Source organism: Anabrus simplex, chromosome 3 (genome assembly GCF_040414725.1).
Source record: "Anabrus simplex isolate iqAnaSimp1 chromosome 3, ASM4041472v1, whole genome shotgun sequence".
Lineage (NCBI taxonomy): Eukaryota > Metazoa > Arthropoda > Insecta > Orthoptera > Tettigoniidae > Anabrus > Anabrus simplex.
In genome coordinates, this window is record NC_090267.1 from 91,735,791 (window position 1) to 91,761,828 (window position 26,038).

General features: G+C 42.2%; 1 protein-coding gene across 1 annotated transcript in view; it reads right to left on the reverse strand.

The window, feature by feature from the left end:
* The window catches only part of LOC136866671 (UDP-glycosyltransferase UGT5-like), a 95,257-nt gene extending 78,123 nt beyond the window's left edge, over nucleotides 1–17,134 (reverse strand). The window contains exon 1 of the mRNA XM_068227010.1: nucleotides 17,032–17,134. Coding sequence (XP_068083111.1) covers nucleotides 17,032–17,036 — 5 coding nt within the window. The 5' untranslated portion in view covers nucleotides 17,037–17,134. The remainder of the gene's footprint in view (nucleotides 1–17,031) is intronic.
* Between the last annotated feature and the right edge of the window lie 8,904 nt (nucleotides 17,135–26,038).

Here is a 26,038-nt window from a genome sequence, read left to right on the forward strand (position 1 = left end):
TACAATGAATTAGTGTAAATAATTATTAATTAAAAGTTTCGATTAGACATTTACCACATGGACAAATGGGATTTTTAAGTTAGATTTTGCTTTTGTAATGATAAAATAAGACTAAATGCCAGCTGATTTGCCAAGATTACTGTGAATTAGGAGAGGCTCAGTCACATTTATTTCTGATTTCAATTTTTAAAGGCAATGAAGGCCCAATTTAAGTTTATTGTTTTTCAGATCCTAACCGTTGTCTGCGCTGACGAAGGTTAATTTAATTGTGTAAATTCACTGCTGGAAGAAAATTGGCATCATGAAATCATTCACCAAAAAAATATGTCACAGCAAGTATATTTTTTTGTGTTTTCCTAAAGATGCTTATGTTGAATAAATGTCAGAAATGTTATTTTAAATCTATTCTTTGTGCTTGGTCATCAATCCTATTCCATTAAATTCCTCTAAAAATTCGGACAGCAATGAACAAACGTTCCCCCTTTGGATCTCTCGCTCTGTGGCTGTGTTAGCTAGGAAATAAGGGGGTACTACCCCTTGTAATTCAGTGTTATTTGCGATAAGTTATAAGTTAAAAGTGATGCCTGTCCGGCGTAGGTATACTGTACATGTGTAAGTTGTTGTATTAAGGTCCCTAACAACTACATCATCGGCCTTCATGTGTAAGAATTATGAATGATGTAGGTCCGGTGATATGAAGAGTCTTAGCATAGTCTATGATTCTTAATATAAGAATGTTTAGAAACAGACAAATTTTTAGTCTTTAGATGTATCGATAGCGGAAAGCCTAAACGAGAATATGTCCTCTGCACAAACATTAAGAGGACCAAGTACATAGGTCTCAGTGGAAATCCAGTACCATCTGGAATTTTGGTAGCTGATATCCGATCTATCGCAGAATTGGAACCGCTCAGTCGAGATCAAACGCTAATTGAAAGAACTACAGAAACCTCTATAAATACACAGGTGTCCCTTACTTCGCTGCCGAGATCTCGGCGCATTGAAAGAGAGGATTGTAGAGTGCTACTGTACTCTCTTGCATGGTGCTGAAGCCTGAAGGATCCTGTAGGCAATTTGTTGACAGAAGGCTTCAATCTATCGGGGCATACTTCACCTTCATTGGACAGAAAATTCCTCCAAACAACGCGTTGTTAACCAAAACTCGTGGAAGTGACCAAGTAGAGGAAATTATATTATTTTGGACACAGAACGAGGAAGGAGTGGTTGGTGGTGATTATTGTTTTAAGAGGAAGTACAAGTGGACAAACATGCTCTCTTTTTTTTTTTTTTTTTTTGCTATGTGCTGTACGTCGCACCGACACAGATAGGTCTTATGGCGACGATGGGAAGGGAAGACCTAGGAGTGAGAAGGAAGCGACTGTGGCCTTAAGGTACAGCCTGATGTGAAAATGGGAAACCACAGAAAACGATCTTCAGGGTTGCTGACAGTGGCATTCGAACCCACTATCTCCCGGATGCAAACATGCTCTCTTAACACTAATCCGAAGGATAAAAGGAAGAAGTGAACATTTCGAACAATTTAGATATCGGCGAATGAAGGGAAAAGGTCAGGAAGGAGGTGAAAATAAGACTACCTAAGCCGCGCAAATCTAATAAAATCGAGGTCGAAAGAGAACCAGAGTTGACCAAGGGAAACCGGACAGGAAAGATGAAATTGAGGAGTCTGGCACAAGTAAGAGGAAACAATGACAGACTCAACTTTGGAAACCGTGGTCGCCAAACCTCGCTCCCAACTTGAGAACCCATTGGGTCCTCTGTAAGTCGCCTCTTATAAAAGGCAGGTGATACCGTGGATGTAGGCCTACTCCATCACTTCTATCCAAAGGGAGTGAAGAAGGACAGGTATCGCCTTCTTCTTCAGAATAAGAAGAAGAATGAATTTTCAGTTCGGGAACGCATTTTTACTACTTTATTGACATTTACAACAAATACTTCACATGACTTGAACTGCAGCGATGGACAGAGCGATGCTTGTACATATCGTAATGATTATCTGGCTAGTTTGTACACGAACGACTTTACAATAATATTGGCTCTAGGTTTCCCAACTTAAAAACTAAGGCAAGAAATATTTTATGGTGAAAGGCCATAGCGCGAGCCGAGATATAAAAAGCATTATGCTGAATTTTCAAGTTCACATAATTTTGTATCGGGAAGTGTATAATAACCTGAAGCTTACATATAATACTGTGTGGCAATAAGAACATGGGTCTTAAACGGGTGGCGTCTCAAAACAAACGCGTGTTGATACACGAGAATACGTATTCCCAGAGGAGATGCAGTAAGAGTTGAGTTGTTCACCTGGACGAGTTTCAAAACACACAAGCGGGCCAGCACTCTTTTGAAGGCATAAATGTTCACACCATTCACATGATCCAAATGCGGGCTTAAGGTAATGCATCCCACTGATTAATTAAAAATAGTTTTCAAGACAACTGTCAGAAGTTAAAAATTAACCCTGAATAGTGAGTACGAACAGGCCCATTGCTAGCGCCAGCCAGAACTGCGTACCTCCTTGCATACGGCCGGCCGCAACATGAGACGCAGGTCCATGAGGAGGCACAGGGTGTCTCACACCGAGTTTCTGCCAGCTGCAGAACTGATTGGACCTGCACACGTTAGAGCGCAGGATAACGTGACGCAGTTGCTGCCCGTGGTGACCCAGAGGAGCGGAGTCTCTTTCCCGCAGTTTCTTGCTACATTCGCGGTGATATGGTCAATAGCAGCGACTGGCAATGAGAAGTGGGGGTAGGGACTGTACAGACAACAAAAAGGACCCGGGTTTGAGCGGGCGGCAGGGGGGGAGGCTGTAATATCCATCAAAACTGAAAAAAAAAATAAAGCTACAAAGTGGTAAGATTTTTGATGCTCTCTGAGAGAATTTCGAGGTAAAGGTCGACAGTTTAACTACAATACTTAAGTGCGGTAATAATAGTTTATGATATTCTTATTATTATTTATCTGTTTACCCTCCAGGGTCGGTTTTTCCCTCGGACTCAGTGAGGGGTCCCACCTCTACCGCCTCAAGGGCAGTATCCTGGAGCTTCAAACTTTGGGTCGAGTATACAACTGGGAAAGATGACCAGTACCTCGTCCAGGCGGTCTCACCTGCTATGCTGAACAGCAGCCTTGCGGGGGGATGGGTAGATTGGAAGGGATAGACAAGGAAGAGGGAAGGAAGCGGCCGTGGCCTTAAGTTAGGTACCATCCCGGCATGTGCCTGTAGGAGAAGTGGGAAACCATGGAAAACCACTTCCAGGATGGCTGAGGTGCGTGTTCGCAAAGTTCTGTATGATACAAGCCTCCAAGCTTCCAATGAACCTTGTAGCTTTGCATCCCTCTATGTCAGTGTTGATGATATCATGCACTTCTTTGAAATGAATTTTTCATCATCAAATTCTTTAGTTAAAGTGAATTCCCCATGACTTTTTTCTGTATGCACGTCTTCCTGCTTTTTGTTTCATGAGGGCGATGTTACATACTACCGTTTCGAACACAAACTCGATTTCGGAATCCGATTCTGAACTAAAATCTATTAATATAGCAGCCTCGCATAGAGCGTGCGCAGTAGGCGTTTGATAAAGACACGGCCGCCTTGGACCAATGGGTTTTATACCTAACCAGGACAAGCAGAGGCCAATGTTATACACGTGTACTAGTGAATATTAAAATATAATGCTCGTGCATAATTTTTATCGGAATGCGCGCGCCCTGGTAGGTGACAAAACCCATTGGTCTAAGGGTGGGTTTCCATTTGAGATTAACTGGGAGAGTAACTCTCGATATCCACTCTCAGGTTGTCCATTTGAGAGTAAATTTCGGCCGGAATAACTATCGAGAGTACCCGGCGAGTCCGTCGCCAAGATAGCTTTCACGAGTTCTCGTCACACCCTGTCCACTTGTCCACCTGTAGAGAGTGGAGAGTAGTCGAAATGTCATCACACTACTACAGACCAGTCGCAGCAGCTGTGATTAGCTATTCTGTGTAAAAATATCTAAAGGGAAAAGGTGCTGGGTTAAGCCATGGATTGAAAGGAGAAGTGCTCTAGGTGCCGGTCATATGCTATTTCGGGAATTACAAATGGAAGACGCACAGCAGTTCCGAAATTTTTGTAGATGACGAGCTCTGAAGTTGAGTTTATTATCGAATCTGTGGGACCGGTAATCTTCAAGAAGGACACTAAAATGAGAAAATCTATATCAGTGCGTGATAGAGTGATGGTTATTCTAAGATTTTTTGCCATAGGTAAGTTTAATTGAATGATTTGTATTTATAGTAAGTTGTGTTCTATTCGTGCTAATTGTATACTGTATTCAATGCAATTTTTTTCAGGTGATTCGTTTAGCAGTCTTCAGTATCTTTTCCGAATCCCTGTATAGGAAGAATAGTAAAAGAAGTTGCTCCCGCTATCTACAATGCCCTGAAAGGGAAATACTTACAGGTAAAGAAATCACTTATGGAAAAATATCCTTATGTAATCTTATTTATTCGTGAATGTAATTACTCGAGTACCAGTAAAGAAAGCTGATAATTCAAGGTAAAGAAACCGAAAAGTACAATTTTAGGCATACTCTATATAAGTTTTCACTTCGGACAGGAAGGAAAGAAATATAGTGTACATAATTTTGCATTACAGATCTGCCAAATTAAAAGTATTAATACAATCCCTTGCCGAATTCGACTCAGACGTGTGTGGTAATGCAGGAGGAGATGAGAGAAAATCATTGTATCCTGGTGAAGTGCTGTTGCCGGCACTCACGGAAGAGAATGAACACATTGCTTCTTCGTCCTCATCTGCCGCACGAACTGTGGCTTTTCTTATTTCATTTTTCAACTTCCTTTTAACATACTCATTCCTAAGAGTGCGTAGTTCTAAAGCAACATATTCCTCAAATTTGTCGTATTCGTCTGGTGGTTCTTTCGCCAGTAAGTCTAATGCATTTTTTATTGCAATGTCATCGTCTTCGTCGCGTTTCCGTTTAGACGACTTCGAAGTTATTTTCCTTCTTAGTACATTTAGAGTAGTCACCTCGTTTCGAAGGGCTTTTCTGAAGTTTCAAAATTTCTCCATCCTTTGGTATGTCTATGTTGAAATTTAAAGAACTCTCCGCCTAAAATTAAATACCAAATTACCAAATTAAAAACAAATCTAATAAGAAAATAATACTGCTATTGTTTATTATTTTATTATTATTATTACCGGGCGAGTTGGCCGTGCGCGTAGAGGCGCGCGGCTGTGAGCTTGCATCCGGGAGATAGTAGGTTCGAATCCCACTATCGGCAGCCCTGAAAATGGTTTTCCGTGGTTTCCCATTTTCACACCAGGCAAATGCTGGGGCTGTACCTTAATTAAGGCCACGGCCGCTTCCTTCCAACTCCTAGGCCTTTCCTATCCCATCGTCGCCATAAGACCTATCTGTGTCGGTGCGACGTAAAGCCCCTAGCAAAAAAAAATTATTATTATTATTACTATTATTTACTTTTATCATAATACTAGCTGATGTACCCGTGCTTCGCTACGGAATTCTGCATTGCATACGAAATTCTAGTGTACACGTTGTGAGTAAGATTGTATTAAATTGCATAGCTCTTAACATTACCCTAGGAACGCGACCGGGAAGTCACCGAACATCTTTTCTCATATGAAGACTGAGTTAGGGAATTTTCACTGTAATGTTAGACCCACTTGCATACCATCAGTCACAATCGGGTTGGAGAGTTTTCATTATAATGGTAGACACTCACTCTCCACCTGCCTTTTTACATCCTCAAAAGGACTGTCTTAGTGGTTTTCAGAACTGAAATGAATATACATTACAATGACGTCAGTAGGAATGGCGCGATTAAAAGCAATGCTTTAATATGAAATACTCGATCAAATGAAACACCACATATTTTCTCACCTTTAACGAACAGGACTACACTGCCGATCTAACAGTCCAAAGTTCCAGAGCTGGAATGACCAAGCCGCAGACAGCCGTGATTCGTGAACACTCTTCGTCTTTTTTCGACAGGGAGAGGATCGAATAATGGAGACTCCCATCCCAGGGCATAAACTATGCCCTTTTACTAATCTGTTTCTTAGGAGTACCCGATGAGTAGGAAAATATCAATTCACTATACTGGCGGCGAAAAAATCTATCTGACTTGTAGGCAAATTTTTCCTCCAAACCAGAGGAGAAACCCCCTCTTCACTGATAATTTGGAATAAAATGAATGCAGAATTGAATACAAGTGAAGATGAAGAAGCTTTTCTTAATAAATGGCTCTTTTCTCGGTTGAATTTTGAGTCATTTAGTGAATTGTGGTGCTATAATTTGGAATATGCCTAAATTGTAATTCCAGAACAGAATATACTACTACTATTACTAAGTGAGCCTCTGTTTTAAGTGTGCACACTGCTCATTCAAAACAGCACATCAGAATAGGGATCGAATAACTGGAATACTATGAAGAACCAGTGTGTTACGTACCAGCTGTATCAGAAAATGTATGAACCAGAGGAATTGCATACTAAAGAAGAAAGTTTTCTAACTCCCCGGCTATTTCCCCGCCAGTATTCAGTCAGGCTATCATACTCGGTACACAGCAGTAATCCCATCTGTCGGAGTCGAGAGGCAGCATAAGAGACAAATAACATCACAACAGAAAATGGTCAATGTAATGTTATTGTTGATCAGTGTTATGCGCTTTCGATATTGTAGGCCGTCACATTTAGTTTTCTTCCTACTCAGAAATACCACTCTTATCATAGACGGTACGGTAAAACTGAATAAGACACAAAGGATCGGATATTACATTCTCTGTAACTTTTGTTATGTAGTACTTTTCGATAGGACCAAATACATGGGTATATAAAAATTAAATTTTACGCGCCTTCCCCTAAACCACAATTTCATCCAGGGTGAATAAAATTGTTTATGTCTTAGACTGTAGTTTCTTTTTCCCAGACTCTATATACCGATTTTCATTAAAACCTGTTAACCCATTTTCTTGTGGTTCAGCGTCGATATGGACTTAGCAACCAAAATGCAAATTCCTGAATATCTGTGTTATCATAGCCGGTCTGGCAAAAATGTATAAGACATAAATGGTCGGATATTCTATTCTATATAACTTTGATTATGTAGTATTTATCGATACGACCACTAATAATATAAATATTTGAGAATTAAATTTTAAGCCTTCCCTTAAACTACCATTTCATTTAGGGTGAATAAAATGATTTGTAGCCTAGATCATAGCGACTCATTATCCGATTTTGCATACCAGTTTTCAATGAGATAGTACCACTAATAACTTAAATATTTAAGAATTACATTTTAGGCCTTCCCCTAAACTACCATTGAACTCAGCGTGAATAAAATTATTTATAGCCTAGATTGTAGCGACTTATTCCCCGACTTCGCATACCATTAAGATAGGACCACTAATAGCATAAACATTTGAAAATTAAATTTTAGGCATTTCACTAAACTACCATTTCTATCAGCGTGAATAAAATTATTTATGGCTTAGATTGTAGTGACTTATTCCCCGACTTCGCATACTGATTTTCATTAAATCCTCTTTAGCCGTTTTCTAGTGATGCGTGTACATACATACATTCATACATACAGACATTACGGAAAAGAAAAAAGTGGATTTCCTTCTTACTGTGGACATGACTGATATAGAAATTACCATTATTTTCAAATTCTGAGCAATGTACAGACAAAACTCTTATTTTATATACACTGACTGACAGAGCAAATGCAACACCAAGAAGGAGTGGTCAGAACTTTATGCCAATTGCAGGGTAGACTGACGTCACTGAGCTATGCTCATGATGTGAAATGCGCCGCTGGGCTGCGCACGTAGCGAACGATAAATGGGACACAGCGTTGGCGAATGGCCCACTTCGTACCGTGATTTCTCAGCCGACAGTCATTGTAGAACGTGTTGTCGTGTGCCACAGGACACGTGTATAGCTAAGAATGCCAGGCCGCCTTCAACGGAGGCATTTCCAGCAGACAGACGACTTTACGAGGGGTATGGTGATCGGGCTGAGAAGGGCAGGTTGGTCGCTTCGTCAAATCGCAGCCGATACCCATAGGGATGTGTCCACGGTGCAGCGCCTGTGGCGAAGATGGTTGGCGCAGGGACATGTGGCACGTGCGAGGGGTCCAGGCGCAGCCCGAGTGACGTCAGCACGCGAGGATCGGCGCATCCGCCGCCAAGCGGTGGCAGCCCCGCACGCCACGTCAACCGCCATTCTTCAGCATGTGTAAGACACCCTGGCTGTTCCAATATCGACCAGAACAATTTCCCGTCGATTGGTTGAAGGAGGCCTGCACTCCCGGCGTCCGCTCAGAAGACTACCATTGACTCCACAGCATAGACGTGCACGCCTGGCATGGTGCCGGGCTAGAGCGACTTGGATGAGGGAATGGCGGAACGTCGTGTTCTCCGATGAGTCACGCTTCTGTTCTGTCAGTGATAGTCACCGCAGACGAGTGTGGCGTCGGCGTGGAGAAAGGTCAAATCCGGCAGTAACTGTGGAGCGCCCTACCGCTAGACAACGCGGCATCATGGTTTGGGGCGCTATTGCGTATGATTCCACGTCACCTCTAGTGCGTATTCAAGGCACGTTAAATGCCCACCGCTACGTGCAGCATGTGCTGCGGCCGGTGGCACTCCCGAACCTTCAGGGGCTGCCCAATGCTCTGTTTCAGCAGGATAATGCCCGCCCACACACTGCTCGCATCTCCCAACAGGCTCTACGAGGTGTACAGATGCTTCCGTGGCCAGCGTACTCTCCGGATCTCTCACCAATCGAACACGTGTGGGATCTCATTGGACGCCGTTTGCAAACTCTGCCCCAGCCTCGTACGGACGACCAACTGTGGCAAATGGTTGACAGAGAATGGAGAACCATCCCTCAGGACACCATCCGCACTCTTATTGACTCTGTACCTCGACGTGTTTCTGCGTGCATCGCCGCTCGCGGTGGTCCTACATCCTACTGAGTCGATGCCGTGCGCATTGTGTAACCTGCATATCGGTTTGAAATAAACATCAATTATTCGTCCGTGCCGTCTCTGTTTTTTCCCCAACTTTCATCCCTTTCGAACCACTCCTTCTTGGTGTTGCATTTGCTCTGTCAGTCAGTGTATATAGATTATAACAGTAATGTATTAATATAGCTTCCTAGTTATTCATTGAGTAAGCAGATTGTTTTTCTATCATTACAGTTTCCGCAAAGGACCGATGAATAGCTTAAAATGGGAGAAGATTTTGAAAGGCGATGGAATATCCCTCATTGCCTCATTGCCTGGGTGCCTTGGACGGGAAGCATGTAGTTATGTATGTATGTTTAGTCCTCAGCCCGAAGGCTGGTTGGATCCTCAACAGCTCCGCCATCAGCTGTCATAGATGGCCTAGGCATCACTGAAGAGGCGTACTAGGGAAATGAGGAGTGAGGGAGTTTCCCGTTGCTTCCCTCACTGAGCCAGAAGTTACTATTACATATCAGTCTGCCAAGCCCACTGAAATGCATGCACCAACCAACCCTATGAGCAACATTTTCACGCCATTCATAGAAGGGACTGGCTGCAGAAGGAATGGCATTACTAGCATCACTCTTACCTCAGTCACTTTCATTTTTCAAAGCCAAGGTTAAAGCTGAGACAGATCAATGAAAGTAACAAAATTGCTCTAGCCTATACCAGAAGACATAGTGCACTGTAAACACTAGGTCCTGCCAGCAAAGGATAAGCTCCTAATAACAGTGGGAGCCTGTTTTACAACTACAGAGGAACGCGCAGTATTGTTTTGTTGGCAATCGCAAATGCTAATTATAAATTGATTTACGTAGACATCGGTTTTAATGGCCGAATTTCTGATGGAGGTGTACTTTCTAACAGCAATTTGTTCGATAAATTGGAACAAAAGGCACTTACCCTGTCCTGAACCACTTACAAGAAGAAATATGCCAGTGCCATACTGGCTTGTTGGTGATGATGCATTTACAATGACAACATATGTTTTGAAACCTTATTCCTCTCGTGATCAACCAGCACCCAAACGAATTTTTAATTATCGCCTGTCAAGGGCTCGTAGAACTGTGGAAAACAGTTTCGGGATTTTAGCAAACAGATTTCGAGTAGTACTAAGAAGACTTATGCTCTTGGATCCGAATACAGTTAAAGACGTTGTGTCGTCAATATGTGCCCTTCATAATTTCCTACCGAACGCAAATGAGTCAGCCTATTTAGGAAATGGAATGATTGTTTCAAAAGTTGCAGTAAGTCGAGATGTGATATCTGGACTTTGGCGTGATGAAGATAACCCTGGAAATACACTTCTTCCGCTGGAACGAGGCAAAAGAAATAACTATAGCCTACAACTTCACAAAAGGATGTGAGAGATCAAAAACTATTTTATAACTACTGAGGGTGAAGTGGACTGGCAGTATAGATACATCGCAACCCACAGCAAATAATAAGAAACTTGTGTTGAAGAGGGAACTTATTAGAATATGAACTTACCAAATTACATTGTGTTGAACTGGGAATAAGTTCCGGGATGACGAACTTGAGAGCATTGAAATAAGGCCAACTACTTTGGTAATTGTCATCTGTCCCGCTACAGCTTTTCCTGTTTGTCATTTTTTCAATTCTAGAGAGCATCACATTATTGATTCATTTAAATATTATATATATATATTACATTACATGCTTGTTATTATAATATTTGACCAGGCTATAATCATTATAATATAATTATTTTCATGAAAATTGATGTGATTATAATAAAATATAAACTAACAATTTACTCTTAATTCAAATTTATTAAACAGTCTTACCTGATTCCTTAAGTTGTGAAGTTTCCTTTGAACTTCAGCTCCGGAACACGAAAATTTCACTCCTATTACCTCTAAAGTTTTATGTTTCTTCGCTCTGTCACGGTAATCGGTACATTTCACATTCCACAAAATTTCTCGACTTTCATACATTTCAATTAACAATTTAGTTTCCTCCGGTGACCAATTTTTAGCCATCTTGAAATTGAAAATAGAACCAAGCTCTCGATAGCTTCGCCACAATTCGAACACAGTTCGTATCTGGAGAGCTAATCTCCGAGAGGACCGGGAAGTACGTGTCAACTAGCGAGCACGTTGAGACAAGTTAGCTCTCGGAGAGTTGCGAGGGAATTTCCGATAGTTGCTCTCGCCACTGTGTCCATTGGCGAGTAACTGCTATCGAGAGGTTCTCGCTAGTATTTACTCTTAAGTGTACGGGCACCTTAACACATCAGGGTGGCACAGAGTCCCTCTGGTGTACTACAGTGTTGTAATAATAATAATAATAATAATAATAATAATAATAATAATAATAATAATAATAATAATAATAATAATAATAATAATAATAATAATAATAGTCTCATATTTATCAGCAAATCCCAGATTTTTTGCTCATTATTTATTATAATATGTCGACTCTCCCCGCGGTCACGGGTCTCAAGTAGCAGTAGCAGCGATCAGTGATAGGGGGGCGAGGGGCAGGGAGGCAATCTCCCCCCACCATTTCGTGGAGAAAAAATAGATTTTAGCCACCTAAAACTAGGAATGATTTTAAAAAACACACAAAACTTGCCATCATCACCTGATTATATTGTTCAGTTTGTCCGACTCGTTGGCTGAATGATCAGCGTATTGGCCTTCGGTTCAGTGTGTCCCGGGTTCGATTCCCGGCCGTGTCGGGGATTTTAACCTTTGTTGGTTAATTCCAGTGGCCCAGGAGCTGGATGTTTGTGCTGTCCGCAACATCCCTGCCACTCACACACTACGCATAACACTAACCTCCACCACAATAACACGCAGTTACCTACACAGGGCAGCTGACGCCCACCCTCATCGGAGGGTCTGCCTTACAAGGGTTGCACTCGCCTAGAAATAGCCACACGAAATTATTATTCATTAATTTCTTTAAATATTGAAAAACCTACTTAGCGAAAATCCGCACAAAATGTCATTCGACGCAGCTAATCGATTCGTGGAGGGCAATGACCTAGATGTTATGCCCTTTAAAAAACAATCATCATCACCATTAATCGATTCTAACCGCACCACAGCAAGTAGTGGAGTCTCACGCAGCTGCGTGAAGAAGCACGGTTGGTATCTGATGCCATAAAACCATAGCTGAGCACAAAATGAGTTTCGTATGAGAGCAATTTTTTTTACGGGGGGGGGGGCGTAGCCCGCTCCCCCGCCGTGACCATCGACTCAATCTACATGGCCTTCGACATGCTATTAATTTCTAAGTAGAAAAGAGATAGCTGGGTAGAGTGGGAAGTGATACAAGGAGTATCTGCCTGTTTCCATGTCAGACACGTTACCAGGCGAGATTGTGTTAGGTATATGGTACTGAAGTATGGTGTTGAAGGGTCAGGGAAAAACCACATAGGCAGAAAGAAGAAAGAGCCTACATGTAAAACCTGACTTCTTTTGATAGCACATGCAAGGATGTGGGCTGGAGATGGACCAGTGGTTGTGTTAGTTAGGATTATGTGTCATGCAAACATAACCATTTCCTTGCCATTTTCTGTTATTGAGGGGATCAGTCCTTCTTGTCACTGCCTGGTGCGGCTCGGGTCTGGTAGCGTCTGGGCTCTGGGCCACAGGTTCGTCCCATTGCCCAGCAGCCAGCAGTCCCTGGTGCCAAGTCTCCTTTTGGAGAGGGGGGAATTAAAGCCAAGCCTTACGTAGTGCAAGGGGGCTATCTTCTTCCGCCTGTCGATGTCCCTCTATGCGGTGTTATTGGAACACACTTGTCTCTGCAACAATTTGTACATATACACATTTAAAATTTAAAACATTCGAGTGCGGACCGCTCTCTTCCGCTCTCGTGTCCTGTAAAACAAGTACATCGTATAATTAAATGATATTATCAGGGGTGGGTTATCTGTCCATGTGCTGCAGCATGACTGAGAGGGGAGGAAAGTTCGCTTCGCTACGGAAGCGTTCACGTCGGCTTCTGGTGACACGATAGGATGACAAGACTTCATTTCGCTCCCGATACCTAAGGAGTAGTTAACCCCTCCACTTGCTTCCTACCCCTACTCTCCTCTCCAAGCTCGGAGCTTCGCGCAAGTTTATGTCATCAGTTAGTAATTGCACTTCTAGCATGTGCTGTGAGGAAGGAAAACAGGGATACATTTTTGCGAAGGTCATGATAAGTGAGATATGATTCACCCGCTTGTCCCGCGCATCCTTCAGTCTGGCAGTCTCACTGGCTCGGGGGCTGGTGTTTGTGTTGTCCCCAACATGCCTGCAACATGCCTGGGTTGGGAAGAATTGAGAGAAAGAAGAAGAGCTGCTCGTCTAAGTGGTATGTTTCGAGCTGTCAGCGGAGAGATGGCGTGGAATGACATTAGTAGACGAATAGGTTTGAATGGCGTCTATAAAAGTAGGAAAGATCACAATATGAAGATAAAGTTGGAATTCAAGAGGACAAACTGGGGCAAATATTCATTTATATGAAGGGGAGTTAGGGATTGGAATAACTTACCAAGGGAGATGTTCAATAAATTTCCAATTTCTTTGAAATCATTTCGGAAAAGGCTAGGAAAGCAACAGATAGGGAATCTGCCACCTGGACGACTGCCCTAAATGCAGATCAGTATTGATTGATATATATTGATTGATTGATATAACTCACACACCACACATAATACTATTTTCCACCACAATAACACCCAGTAACTTCACATGGCAGATCCCGCCCACCCTCATCGGACGGTCTACCTTGCAAGAGCTGCACTCGGCTAGAAATAGCCACACGAAATTAATTACTGTGTAGTCAAATAGTTAATGGCTTTTTATTGTATAATAACGCCGTATTTCTATTTACTGGTAATACAGTACCTGTCCGTCCATCTCTGTGGTGTAGTGGTTAGTGTGATTAACTGCCACCCCCGGAGGCCCGGGATCGATTCTCGGCTCTGCCACGAAATTTGAAAAGTGGTACGGAGGGCTGGAACGGGGTGCATTCAACCTCGGAAGGTCAACTGAGGTCGACGCAGCTAATCAATTCGTAGAGGGCAATGACCTAGATGTTATGCCCTTTAAAAAACAAGCATCATCACCATTAATCGATTCTAACCGCACCACAGCAAGTAGTGGAGTCTCACGCAGCTGCGTGAAGAAGCACGGTTGGTATCTGATGCCATAAAACCATAGCTGAGCACAAAATGAGTTTCGTATGAGAGCATTTTTTTTTTCTTTTTTTACGGGGGGCGGGGCCGTAGCCCGCTCCCCCGTGACCATCGACTCAATTTACATGGCCTCCGTGGTTTCCCACTTCTCCTCCAGGCAAATGCCGGGATGGCATCTAACTTAAGGGCACGGCCGCTTCCTTCCCTCTTCCTTGTCTATCCCTTACAATCTTTCCATCCCCCACAAGGTCCCTGTTTTAGCCACCTAGAAATAGGAATTATTAAAAAGAATACACAAAACTTGTCTTATCGCCTGATTATATTGTTTAATTTGTCCGACTCGTTGGCTGATCAGCGTACTGGCCTTCGGTTCAGAGGGTCCCGGATTCGATTCCCGGTCGGGTCGGGGATTTAAATCGCAATTCAGGCATGACGAATAGGCACGTGGCACTGGTCATGTAATTGTAAACTTCAATTCGGAAGATGTTCTGGAGATTGCTTTCCAGAGTTTAATCTATTCTTCATGCCTGAACTGCGAAGTGCGGGCATTCCCATGCTGCCGCTGCGCTGTGTAACGGGAAGTGATGAGTCAACGGGAGGCAGATAAACTGAGCGCACCTTCAGGCCAACCGATGAGAGAAACACACTGTACTTCTAACAAATGAGTTATTATTAATTGTAGTATCTTGGTGACTGCCGGTCCCACGGTGTAGAGGTACCGTGCCTGCCTCTTACCTGGAGGCCCCGGATTCGACTCCCGGCTAGGTCAGCGATTTTCACCTGTATCTGAGGGCTGGTTCGAAGTCCACTGAGCCTACTTGATTACAATTGAGGCGCTATCTGACGATGAGATAGCGGCCCCGGTCTAGAGAGCCAAGAATAACGGCCGTGAGGATTCGTAGTGCTGACCACACGACACCTCGTAATCTGCAGGCGTTCGGGCTGAGCACTGGTCGCTTGGTAGGTCATGGCCTTTAGGGGCTGTTTTGTCAAAGCTTTTTTGTTCTGTTTGTAGTATCTTAGTGAGTTATTGGCATCGGAATAATATGCTACGCGTATATCGATGGGGAGTTGGTCCGACTCTTTTTTTTTTTTTTTTTTGCTACGGGCTTTACGTCGCACCGATACAAATAGGTCTTACGGCGACGATGGGATAGGAAAGGCCTACGAATTGGAAGGAAGCGGCCGTGGCTTTAATTTGCCTGGTGTGAAAATGGGAAACAGCGAGTTGGCTGTGCGATTAAGAGCGCGCAGCTGTGAGTTTGCATCCGTGAGATAGTGGGTTCGAATCCCACTGTCGGCAGCCCTGAAGATGGTTTTCCGTGGTTTCCCATTTTCACACCAGGCAAATGCTGAGGCTGTACCTTAATTAAGGCCACGGCCACTTCCTTCTTCCCATTCCTAGATCTCTCCTGTCCCATCGTCGCCATAAGACCCATTTTACTAAAAGAGAATCAAAACTTCGTGGGAAAATAAGCCCTCACAAATGCCAGTGCTATATGGAGACTTGCTGCTATACAAACATGTAAAGTGGTTGAGTGCAGGGAAGTGCCTTGAATGTTATTTTGCAATTCGCAAGGAAATCCGTTGTCAGGCATCTTTAAACAACAAGCATCATCATCAGGAAGCCCCATGTCTTAATAAGTTTATCTCGTCTGATACCTCAGAACTAGAAGAAGAAATTCAAAGCTCAGAGTTTTTAAAACAGGTAGCTTTCCTAACAGGCATGGCAAATTATCTCAATACCTTCAATCTGAATCTTCAAGGAAGAAACCATGAGGTGTCAGATATGGTGGGAACTGTGAACTGATTTCGAAACAAGTTAAAAATTTTCAAAAGTCGTTTAGGAAAAAAGGAACTGACATATTTCCTTTGCTATCTATAATCAGTGGCGGAGAAAGACCAGTTGTCACAAACTGTACGAAGTTGATTTTCAGATTCTTCTTGCTGCATCTTTTGAGATTAGCAACAACAGAGCTGCAGGTAGACATTCGTTCATTGGTAGATGCAGCTGATCGAGCACACTATTCCCACTAAATTGTTTTATCTTTCTTTGTTTTGGTTACTTCGTTAATTTCATTTTATTTTTAGGTATTTTCTTTTTCCTCGTTGTCATTTATCAAATATTCATTCAAATGAACTGACGTTGTTCGGTTATCTTCATCAAAATCCAATTGCCCTGGTTATAATAGTACTTATTTCTAAAAGATGCGATTGTAAAATCGTATTTTAAGCAGTTTAACAGTTCAAACCTTTGTTTCAATTGAACTGTGCGTATTATTTTATACTGGTTTGCTCTGGCGCGGGGCAGAGCAAAGTGTAGCTTCCACCCAAGTCCCATCCTCATCCATGGCTGTGACAATATGGAAGCTGCTGGGTTATGGATGATGCTGAGTAATGACATTAGAGCACAAACAGTGTGTCTGAATGTTATGAAAGGTGTTGCTTATAGGGTTAGTCGTGCTGCAATAGCACTTTCTGGCCCAGTGAGGAAAGCAATGGCAAACTACCTCACTTCTCATCTGGCCTAGTACGCCTCATTTTGGTGCTGCCATTGGTTTTTGTGGTTTGCCTATAACTACATAGCCTATGGTGGTGCTATTTGAGATCCAAACAACTTCTGGCCTGATGACTTTACAGACAGACATCTGTTCTATTTGCAGAATTTTATGAAAATTGACCTAATATAAAAGTGAGTACCGCGATACTACCTAAGGTTTCCAATGTGGTCTTCGAAACCTTACTAATTAGAAACCCCTGGCCTATAACATAAGATGTTTGAACTTTTGTAAGTCACTCATTCCACTCACCGCATGGCTGAGACGGCAGACGGATGCCTAGTGGCCTGTTGTTCTCTCCTCTGAAAAATTAGCACTTACGAATGTGTTACTTTTCGCAAGGGCACTGTTATTTATGAGAGCCCACAGTTAGCTTCATGAAAGATAACATATAGCTCTGCTTCTCGTCAAACACAATGTAGTAAAATAATCTACACTGCTTAGGTTCAGTCTACTAATATCTCGATTCAGGAAGTAAAAACAAATACGAGGATATAGAAGCAAACAGATGAGGTAATGCGGTACCATATATTACAAAGTCATTACAAGTACTTTAACGAGATTATTAACATATGTGTAGCAATATTTGTGACGTAATTACACAGCATGTGTTATAAAGTGTTTGGGTCAGGTCCGTGTCAGGCAGCAGACACCAGTTAACTTCATGCAAAGATCATAGGTAGTGTTGCAAGTTCAGTGGTTCTCCCACCCACTCTAATGAATTCGGATACTTGTCTAACAGGAGTAACTAGTGGGAATTATGTTGAATTTCGAAAGCATTTTGATGGTAATCTGGTGGTAGAACATTTTTCTTAAAATCACAATAAATGTATCTATCATTTGACAAGGCAGTTGTGCGAAGTCTTCCAGACAACACTGAAGCTTTGAGAAAAATGGCACGTCTCTCACTGTCAAATACACTTAGGGTTGTTAAAGAGTCTTTAAGTTTCTTTCCTGAATCCTATAACCTCGACAGAAGCGCAATTACGTAGATTAAACAGTGGTACCTCCAGTAAGAACCACGTGACCTTGCCGCGATGGGGAGGCTTGCATGTCACAATGAAGCAGATAGCCGAGCCGCACATAAAACCACATCGGATGGGTATCTGTCGACAGACCAGACTAACTCATGGTTCATCGAAAGTGGGGGTAGCAGTCTTTCTGAAGCTGCAAGGGCGGCAGTCTGGATGACTGACTGATATGGCCTTGTAGTAATACTCAACATGGCTTAGCTGTGTTGATCCTGCTACACGGCTGAAAGCAACGGAAAAATACAACCGTAACTAACACCCAAGGACATGCAGCTCTCCCTGTGTGAATGATGTACTGATGACGGCTTCCTCCCGGGTAAAATATTCCGCAGATAAAATAGTCCCACATTCGGATTTCCGGGTGGGGACTACACGAGAGGGGGCATTCATCAGGAAGATGGACACTGGTATTCTGCGAGCCGGAGCGTGGAATATTAGAAGTTTGAATCGTTGCGGTAGGTTGGAGAATCTAAAAAAGGAAATGGATAGACTAAAGTTATATGTAGTTGGTATAAGTTAAGTACGTTTGGCAGGAGGAGCAGGAATTTTGGTTGGGAGACTACGGAATTATCAACACAGAATCAAACCGGGGAAATGCAGAGGTTGGCTTCATGATGAATAAGAAAATAGGGCAGCAGGTAAGCTTCTACGACCAGCAGAGTGAAGGGATTATTGTTGTCAAGATAGACACCAAACCAATGCCTACCACAAAAGTGCAGGTCTATATGCCTCTGCCAGCAGCCGTAGCCGTGTTGAAACACCGGATCCCGTGAGATCTCCGAAGTTTAGCAACATTGGGTGTGGTCAGGAGTTGGATGGGTTGCCACGCGCTGTTGATGGGGGATAAGGGAATGGAAGAGCGGAAAGGAACTGGCCACCCTACCGCACGTAAACTCCGGCTCAGGAACACCTCTGCGGAGGTTCGGACCTGCCTTCGGGCAGAATAACCCTCACCGTACCTTATATGCCTCTAGTTTAGCAGATGATGAAGAAATCGTAATAATATATGAAGTGATAGAAGATTTAATACATATTTAAAAGGCGAGGAGAATCTAATTGTGATGGGAGACTGGAATGCGGTGGTAGGCCAAGGAATAGAAGGTAATGCGGCAGCAGAATGTGGATTGGGACAAAGGGATGAAAGAGGAAGTCGACTAGTTTAATTCTGCACCGATCATAATTTAATCCTTGGTAGCACTTGGTTCAAACTCCACGAACGACGGCTGTATACGTGGACGAGACCTGGAGACACTGGAATATATAAAATAAACATTTTAACTAGGCAGAGATTCAGAAACCAGGTGTTGGATTGTAAAACTTTCCCAGGAGCAGACGTAGACTCTGACCACAACTTGTTGGTCATGAAATGCCATCTGGAGTTGAAGAAATTGAAGAAGAGAAGGAATGCAAGGAGATGGGATCTAGACAAGTTGAAAGAAGAGAGTGTGAGGGATTGTTTCAAGGAACATGTTGCACAAAGACTAAATGAAAAGGCTGAAGGAAACACGGTAGAGGAAGAAAGGACAGTCATGAATAATGAGGTCAGTAGTGCTGGTGAAGAAATGTTAGGAAGAAAGGAAAGATCAACTAAGAATCAATGGATAACTAGGAAAAACTAGACCTGTCTGATGGCAGAAAGGAATACAGGCGATTAAAGAATGAAGTGGACAGAAAGTGGAGGACAGCTAAGGAAGAATGGCTTAAGAAGAAGTGCAAGGATGTTGAAGGTCGTATGGTCCTAGGAAAGGTAGACGTTGCATACAGGAAAATCAAGGTAACCTTTGGAGAAAAGAAAACTAGAAGTATGAATATTATGAGCTCAAGTGGAAAACCACTCATAGGGAAAGAAAACAAAGCAGAAAGATGGCAGGAATATAGCCAACAATTGTATCAAGGTAAAGACGTAGAATATATGGTTCTGGAACAAGAAGAATCTGTTGATACCGATGGAAAGGGAGACCCAATTTTGAGGTCAGAATTTGACCGAGCTTTGAGAGACCTGAATAGAAAAAAGGCAAGTGGATTTGATGACATTCCCTCTGAATTACTGACTGTCTTAGGAGAAACCAGCAAGGCGAAGTTATTCAATTTAGTGTGAAAGATGTAAAGGCAGGAGAAGTGCCATCCGATATTCGGCAGAATGTTATTATACCCATTCCCAAGAAAGCTGGTGCTGACAAGTGTGAAAACTACCGCACCATTAGTTTATAATCTCACGCCTGCAAAATTTTAACACGTATTATTTACAGAAGAATGTAAAGACAAGTTGAAACTGAGTTGGGAGGAGATCAATTTGACTTCAGAATAAATGTAGGAACACGTGAAGCAATCCTGACTTTACGTCTGATCTTAGAGGATCAAATTAAGAAAGACAAGCCCACATATGTGCCTTCCGTAGATCTTGAAAAGACATTTGATAATGTTGATTGAACCAAGCTATTTGAGATTCTAAAGGTGATTGGGATTAGATACCGAGAACAAAGAATTGTCTACAATCTGTATAAAAATCAGTCTGCAGTGATAAATATCGAGGTCTTTGAAAAAGAAGAAGCAATCCAGAAAGGAGTGAGGCAAGGTTGCAATTTTCCCCCTCCTTTGCAATGATCATATAGAACAGGCAGTAAAGGAAATATAAGAGGAATTTGGGAAGGGAATCACAATCCAAGGAGAGGAAATCAAAACCCTGAGATTTGCTGATGATATTAATTTATATGGGCAAATATCCATTTAGCAAAGTCATCCCCGTACAGGCCATGAAGGCCCTTGGAGGGGTGGAAGATAAAGGGCTTCCACTGTCCGTAACCTCGGCACTTGATGGGGTAGAGTGGTTAACTTTACGCCCGGCCACCTTTGCCCCCAGGAATTAACCTGGTACTCATTTTTGGTGTAGGCTGAGCGAACCTCAGGGCCATGTGCACCTCCGGAAGTAGAAATCTCGTTTCTTAAATTTTACGACTTCCTGACGGGGATTCGAACCCACGTCCTTCCGGGTGAACCGAGCACGCCTTTACTGCCTCGACCAGGCAGCCCCTAATTTATATGAGACTGCAGAAAATCTGGTATGGACTCAGTCTTGGGTAAGGAGTGCAAGATGAAAAGAAATTAGTCCAAAACAAAAGTAATGGAGTGCAGTCGTACGAAGTCAGTTGATGCAGGTAATAATAGATTAGGAAATGAGGTCTTAAAGGAAGTAGATGAATATTGTTACTTGGGTAGTAAAATACCTAACGACAGCAGAAGTAAGCAGGACAGAAAATCCAGACTAGCATAAGCAAATAAGGTATATCTAAATTTAAAAAAAAGGAATATGCTCTCTTCGAACATTGATATAGGAATTAGATGTTTTTGAAGAGTTTTGGCTCGAGCGTGGCATTATATGGAAGTTAAACATGAGTGATAACTAGCTCAAAAAGAAAGAGAATAGAACCTTTTGAAATGTGGTGTTACAGAAAAATGCTGAAGGAGAGATGGATAGATCGAATCACGAATGAAAAGATGCTGAATCGAACTGGTGAGAGGAGATCGATTTGGCTAAATATGACGAGAAGTAGAGATAGACTGATAGGACACATCTTAAGACACCCAGGACTTGTGCACTTGGTGTTTAAGGGAAGTGTAGGCAGTAAGAACGGTGGGGGACCGCCGCCACCCACCCCGCCGCCACACACCATCCATCCTCCTGTTCCCCACTTCAGTTCAGTCTACCGCCTCTCTCGATCCTAGACATTCTTCGACTCCTTGCTACTTCCGTCACTAATATCACCACTACCCTGCATTATCTCCTTCTCCAATATTACCCGTGTCCTTCCACTTCCACCTTCCTTCCGACCCCTCTACATGTTCCGCCACAACATATATAACTGCACTTGTGTATTCACAATATAGCTTACCATTTCTGTATTGCGCGCCCGAGATGCCTAACAGTATCAATAAAGTTTTCGTCTCTGGTGTTGGTGGGGTTCGCTTGGGCGGGGGCCATGCGGGTCCTCCCTGGGTTCCGCCTTGTTGGTTGTGGTGTCCCCCCGCCTCTTCCGTAACTCGTTTCCTTATATTGTATGTACGCTACATACTCCACTGTGGATTTCTTTCTCATACTTTCTTCCCTACCGAAGGCCGAAGAGCTCCTCGTTGAGCTGATGGCCCGCCCACCTCTTGAGGGTGGGAATGAAATCACTTGATGATGATGATGATGATGATGATGAACGGTGGGGGTAGACTGAGGTATGAATATGACAAGCAGATTAAAACAGTTGTAGCAGTTACGTATAAGTGGAAAGGTTAGCACAGGATGGTAGCATTTAGAGCTGCATCAAACCAGTCTATGGACTGATGACTCAATCAACAACAATCAGTGGTAAAATTGGTTCCTTGTAAAAGATTCTCAAGCTATGGGCGTGAGAAACAAAAATGCTGCCACAATAATAAACTACAAAATGAAGTGCCACACAAATAGGGACCGGCATATTAGGCATCCTTTTCTATTCCTGCATTTCCATCTGAAAAAGATATCGATGATCCAGGACTCGAAGCTTAAGGCTAACCTGCGATCATTGGCTGTTCGAACGTGACGTCAGAGGGAGATCGGCTCCCCGCAAGTCGTCCGGTTCTGATCACAGGAGATGTTCCCAATTGAGTTCAGAAACTGCGATATGTTTCAACCACACAATTATTAGCTCGTGTGTCTCCTGTATCTGCAGAACTGACTTGGGAAATAGTGGATAACTAACACTATAATGCACAATCCATTGCAGCTAATGATGTCACAAGAGCGTTGTTATTGCTAATAGGATTTTAGTCGACACACTGCGCTACTGAAAACCAATAAAGTATTCTGAGTAAAACAGAACAGATTCTTAAATATTGCCAATAAACAGCAAGCGAACGAAAGAACTAAGAAAACATACATACAGTGCTGTTGTGATAAAGTGAATCTTATTTTAACTGGTTAGTTTCTTCATCTTCTTGACTTTATCTTCCGTAACGTAAACACGTTTGCTTCAATTTTCTTTCCTCTCGTTTGTTTAAAAATTGTATCCGAGCATATATCCTCATTTTTACAAACGTGGCTACCAGATTACTACTTAAATTACCATCACGTACACGTATAAAAAGAATCCAGGTTCTGTATTACTCCCTACACTTTTCGAACTGTAAGTCCGTTATAAGAACAGAAACGTTTTTCCACATCTCGTTCAGTTTGTGACCACTGAGGTGTCGGTTCTTGTGGAATGATCCCAAGGCTTTCACATTTCGGTTCCTTGTAAAAGGAAAATATTGTTGACCCCATGTTATCTTACAGAAAAAGATAAATGTGGATTAGAAGTTCTGAAGAGATTCGAAAGATACACTATCTTACGACAACATTCCCTCCCATAGTGTTCTACGCGGAAACCCACACTGTTAAATATCGTAACAGCTGCTTTGCCTTTCATATTAGATGCAAACGACACGCCTTTACCCTTGCGATACGCATCTTAGTGCGTACATCCACGGATACAAGTCCTACTCATTATGCAGTGATGGTAAAGCTAATAACTTATTACAACCTACCTTTTCATGGTAAGTGTAATAGGATAATCAACCATCCATCGGCCGTCGACTAACACTCCAGTAACGCGTGTTGGGCCCTATATCTACGGTAATCTGCACTGTCATACATCAAGTGGCCGTCATACAACCTGTCGAAAAATGTTGTTGACCCCATGTTATCTTACAGAAAAAAGATAAATGTGGATTAGAAGTTCTGAAGAGATTCGAAAGATACACTATCTTACGATAACATTCCCGCTTATAGTATTCTACCAAATTTTGCAATGAATACATCAGAATTTTTCTAAAATCTATATGCATTAAATATAGGGTACCTGTTAATCTCCTCCTCTAGAGCGTAGAAGAAAACTTCTTATTTGAAAAGAAGCTATATTTGCTTCACTTTTGGGGATATTGTGCTTACTCTCACTTATTTACAACCTGCAGTATCCGTGCCAATACCTGTAGGTACACATCACCTTGGTTATCGAGAAGTAAATGGTCAGCAACAGATGTATGTTATCTATACAAATAAATTCGTAACGACCGTGTATTTGTACATTGACAATTTTGGTGAAATTTTTATTCAGTTACCCGTTTCAGGCGTAATCATGACCATCTGCATGTTTTTAGCTTTGGTGTCTGTTCGGCTGTCTGTTTGCTTGTCTGTTTGTTTGAATTCTTGTAACTTGAAAACTACTGGATATATATTTACCAAACTTCATATTTAGAATCCAACTGTTCTTGGGTAGGTTTTAGGGCCAATATTGTTTCTAAATCCCTGAAATGACTGGGGGTTTATACGAAACCGAAACCGTGATTTTGCACTCCCACAAAATATACACAAAAACTTAATGGAAATAAACCTGCCTTGATGGAAATAAATTTCCGAAGCTTTTTTCTCATGTGCATCATTTCGATACGAGGATTAATAAGGGAGATATCATTAAAGGATGGTTTTTCAGTACAAGTCCTACCGGACTTAAGAGCGGGTGCGTGTAAAGCGAATTTTTTATAACTTGAAAACTACTGGAGATATTTCAACCAAACTTCATATTTAGCATCAATCTGTCCAAAGGTAAGTTTTAGGTCCGTACAATGTCAAACTCCCGGAACGGACTGGGGATTTATAGGGAATTGAAATAGTGATTTTACTCTCCCACAATATATACCTACATGATCAACTTGACTGGAAATCGACCAACCTTGATGGAAATCCATTTCTAAATTTTTTCTCATGTGCATTTTCTTTTCGAGATGAGGTTTAATAAGGGAGATATCGTTAACGGTCAGTTTTGTAGGCGAAGTCCAGCGGACATAGCCCAAAAGATGACGTACTTGGATCAGATTCATTATCCATATAAACAAAATCGTAACGACCGCGTGTCTGTACATTGACTATTTTAGCGAAATTTTCGTACACTTCATATTTGCATATTTGTTAGCTTTATTGTTCTGAAAGTCCTCATTTTAATCCCCCACCCCCACCCCCAAAGCAATATTGCGGCACAATCTACCAGAGGAGCTAGAATATTCAATTTTGGCAAAATATACGTCTTAGCCTGTTGTACCGGAGGTACACCCGCCCCGTGGATTTAAATTAAGCGCCTTTGAGAAGGCCATCTGTAACTGGGACATCAAACCTTCTGGTAAAAGACGTTTGAACGTTTTTCGACAGAGGTCTTTACTGGCAAACTGAGTGCTCCCTCTTGTGAGAGGATGGACAATTAAAATTCAAGATAATTTTAGTATTCATTTGTTAGTAAAACTGCACTGTTTGTAAAAAATTTTGGTTTTCTTAAGTTATCAATACTTCTATCTCTTCCCGCCAACTTTATATTTCAGCCAATAAGAAATTCTGTACATTTATGTAAGTAACCAATCAGAAGTTTTTGAGTTTTATTAAATTAACCAATAGGAATTGTGTGTGTGTGTCAAGGCCTCGGCCCAGATAAATCTGGAACCTTCCTCTCTGCTATAAAAGCTGGGACCGTGATCGCTACAGTCTAGAGGTTTAGAGTACGTTCGTAATGGAGGAAGGGAGAAGGGCTGCCTCGTCCATCTTCGGGAGGTTCACCAGCTCAAGGTAATTATTTTATTTGCTAGTTGCTTTACGTCGCACGGACACAGGTAGGTCTTATGGCGACGATGGGATAGGAAAGGCCTGGGAATTGGAAGGCAGCGACCGTGGCCTTAATTAAGGTACAGCCCCAGCATTTTCCTGGTGTGAAAATGAGAAACCACGGAAAAGCATCTTCAGGGCTGTCGACAGTGGGATTCGAACCCACTATCTCCCGGATGCAAGCTCACAGCCGCGTGCTCAAGGTAATGGCAGACTCTGTTTAACCATGTAATAGTCTCTGAAAGCTATCCCAAGGGGAAAGTTTGAAATATCCTTCGTAATGTAATTTTTATTTCTGCATGAACATTCTCAAACAAGTCTAAAGAATTTAACCGAATTTAGGGAATAAAGAGAGAGGACACTTTTGTATTCCCTTTCATCTCGATATTGAGGTGAATGTGATTCTGTAATCTTTAAAATCTATCTTTTAATTTTGTAAACTTTCTCTCCATCTAGTCCACCTCCATAGTATAGACTTAGCCTCTGTAACTTCGGGCCATAAGCCCACATAGGGTTTTAAGTATTTTTATGTGAATTTCAAGGAGTGCAAGAGTTCGCTTCCTAACATTTTGATTTT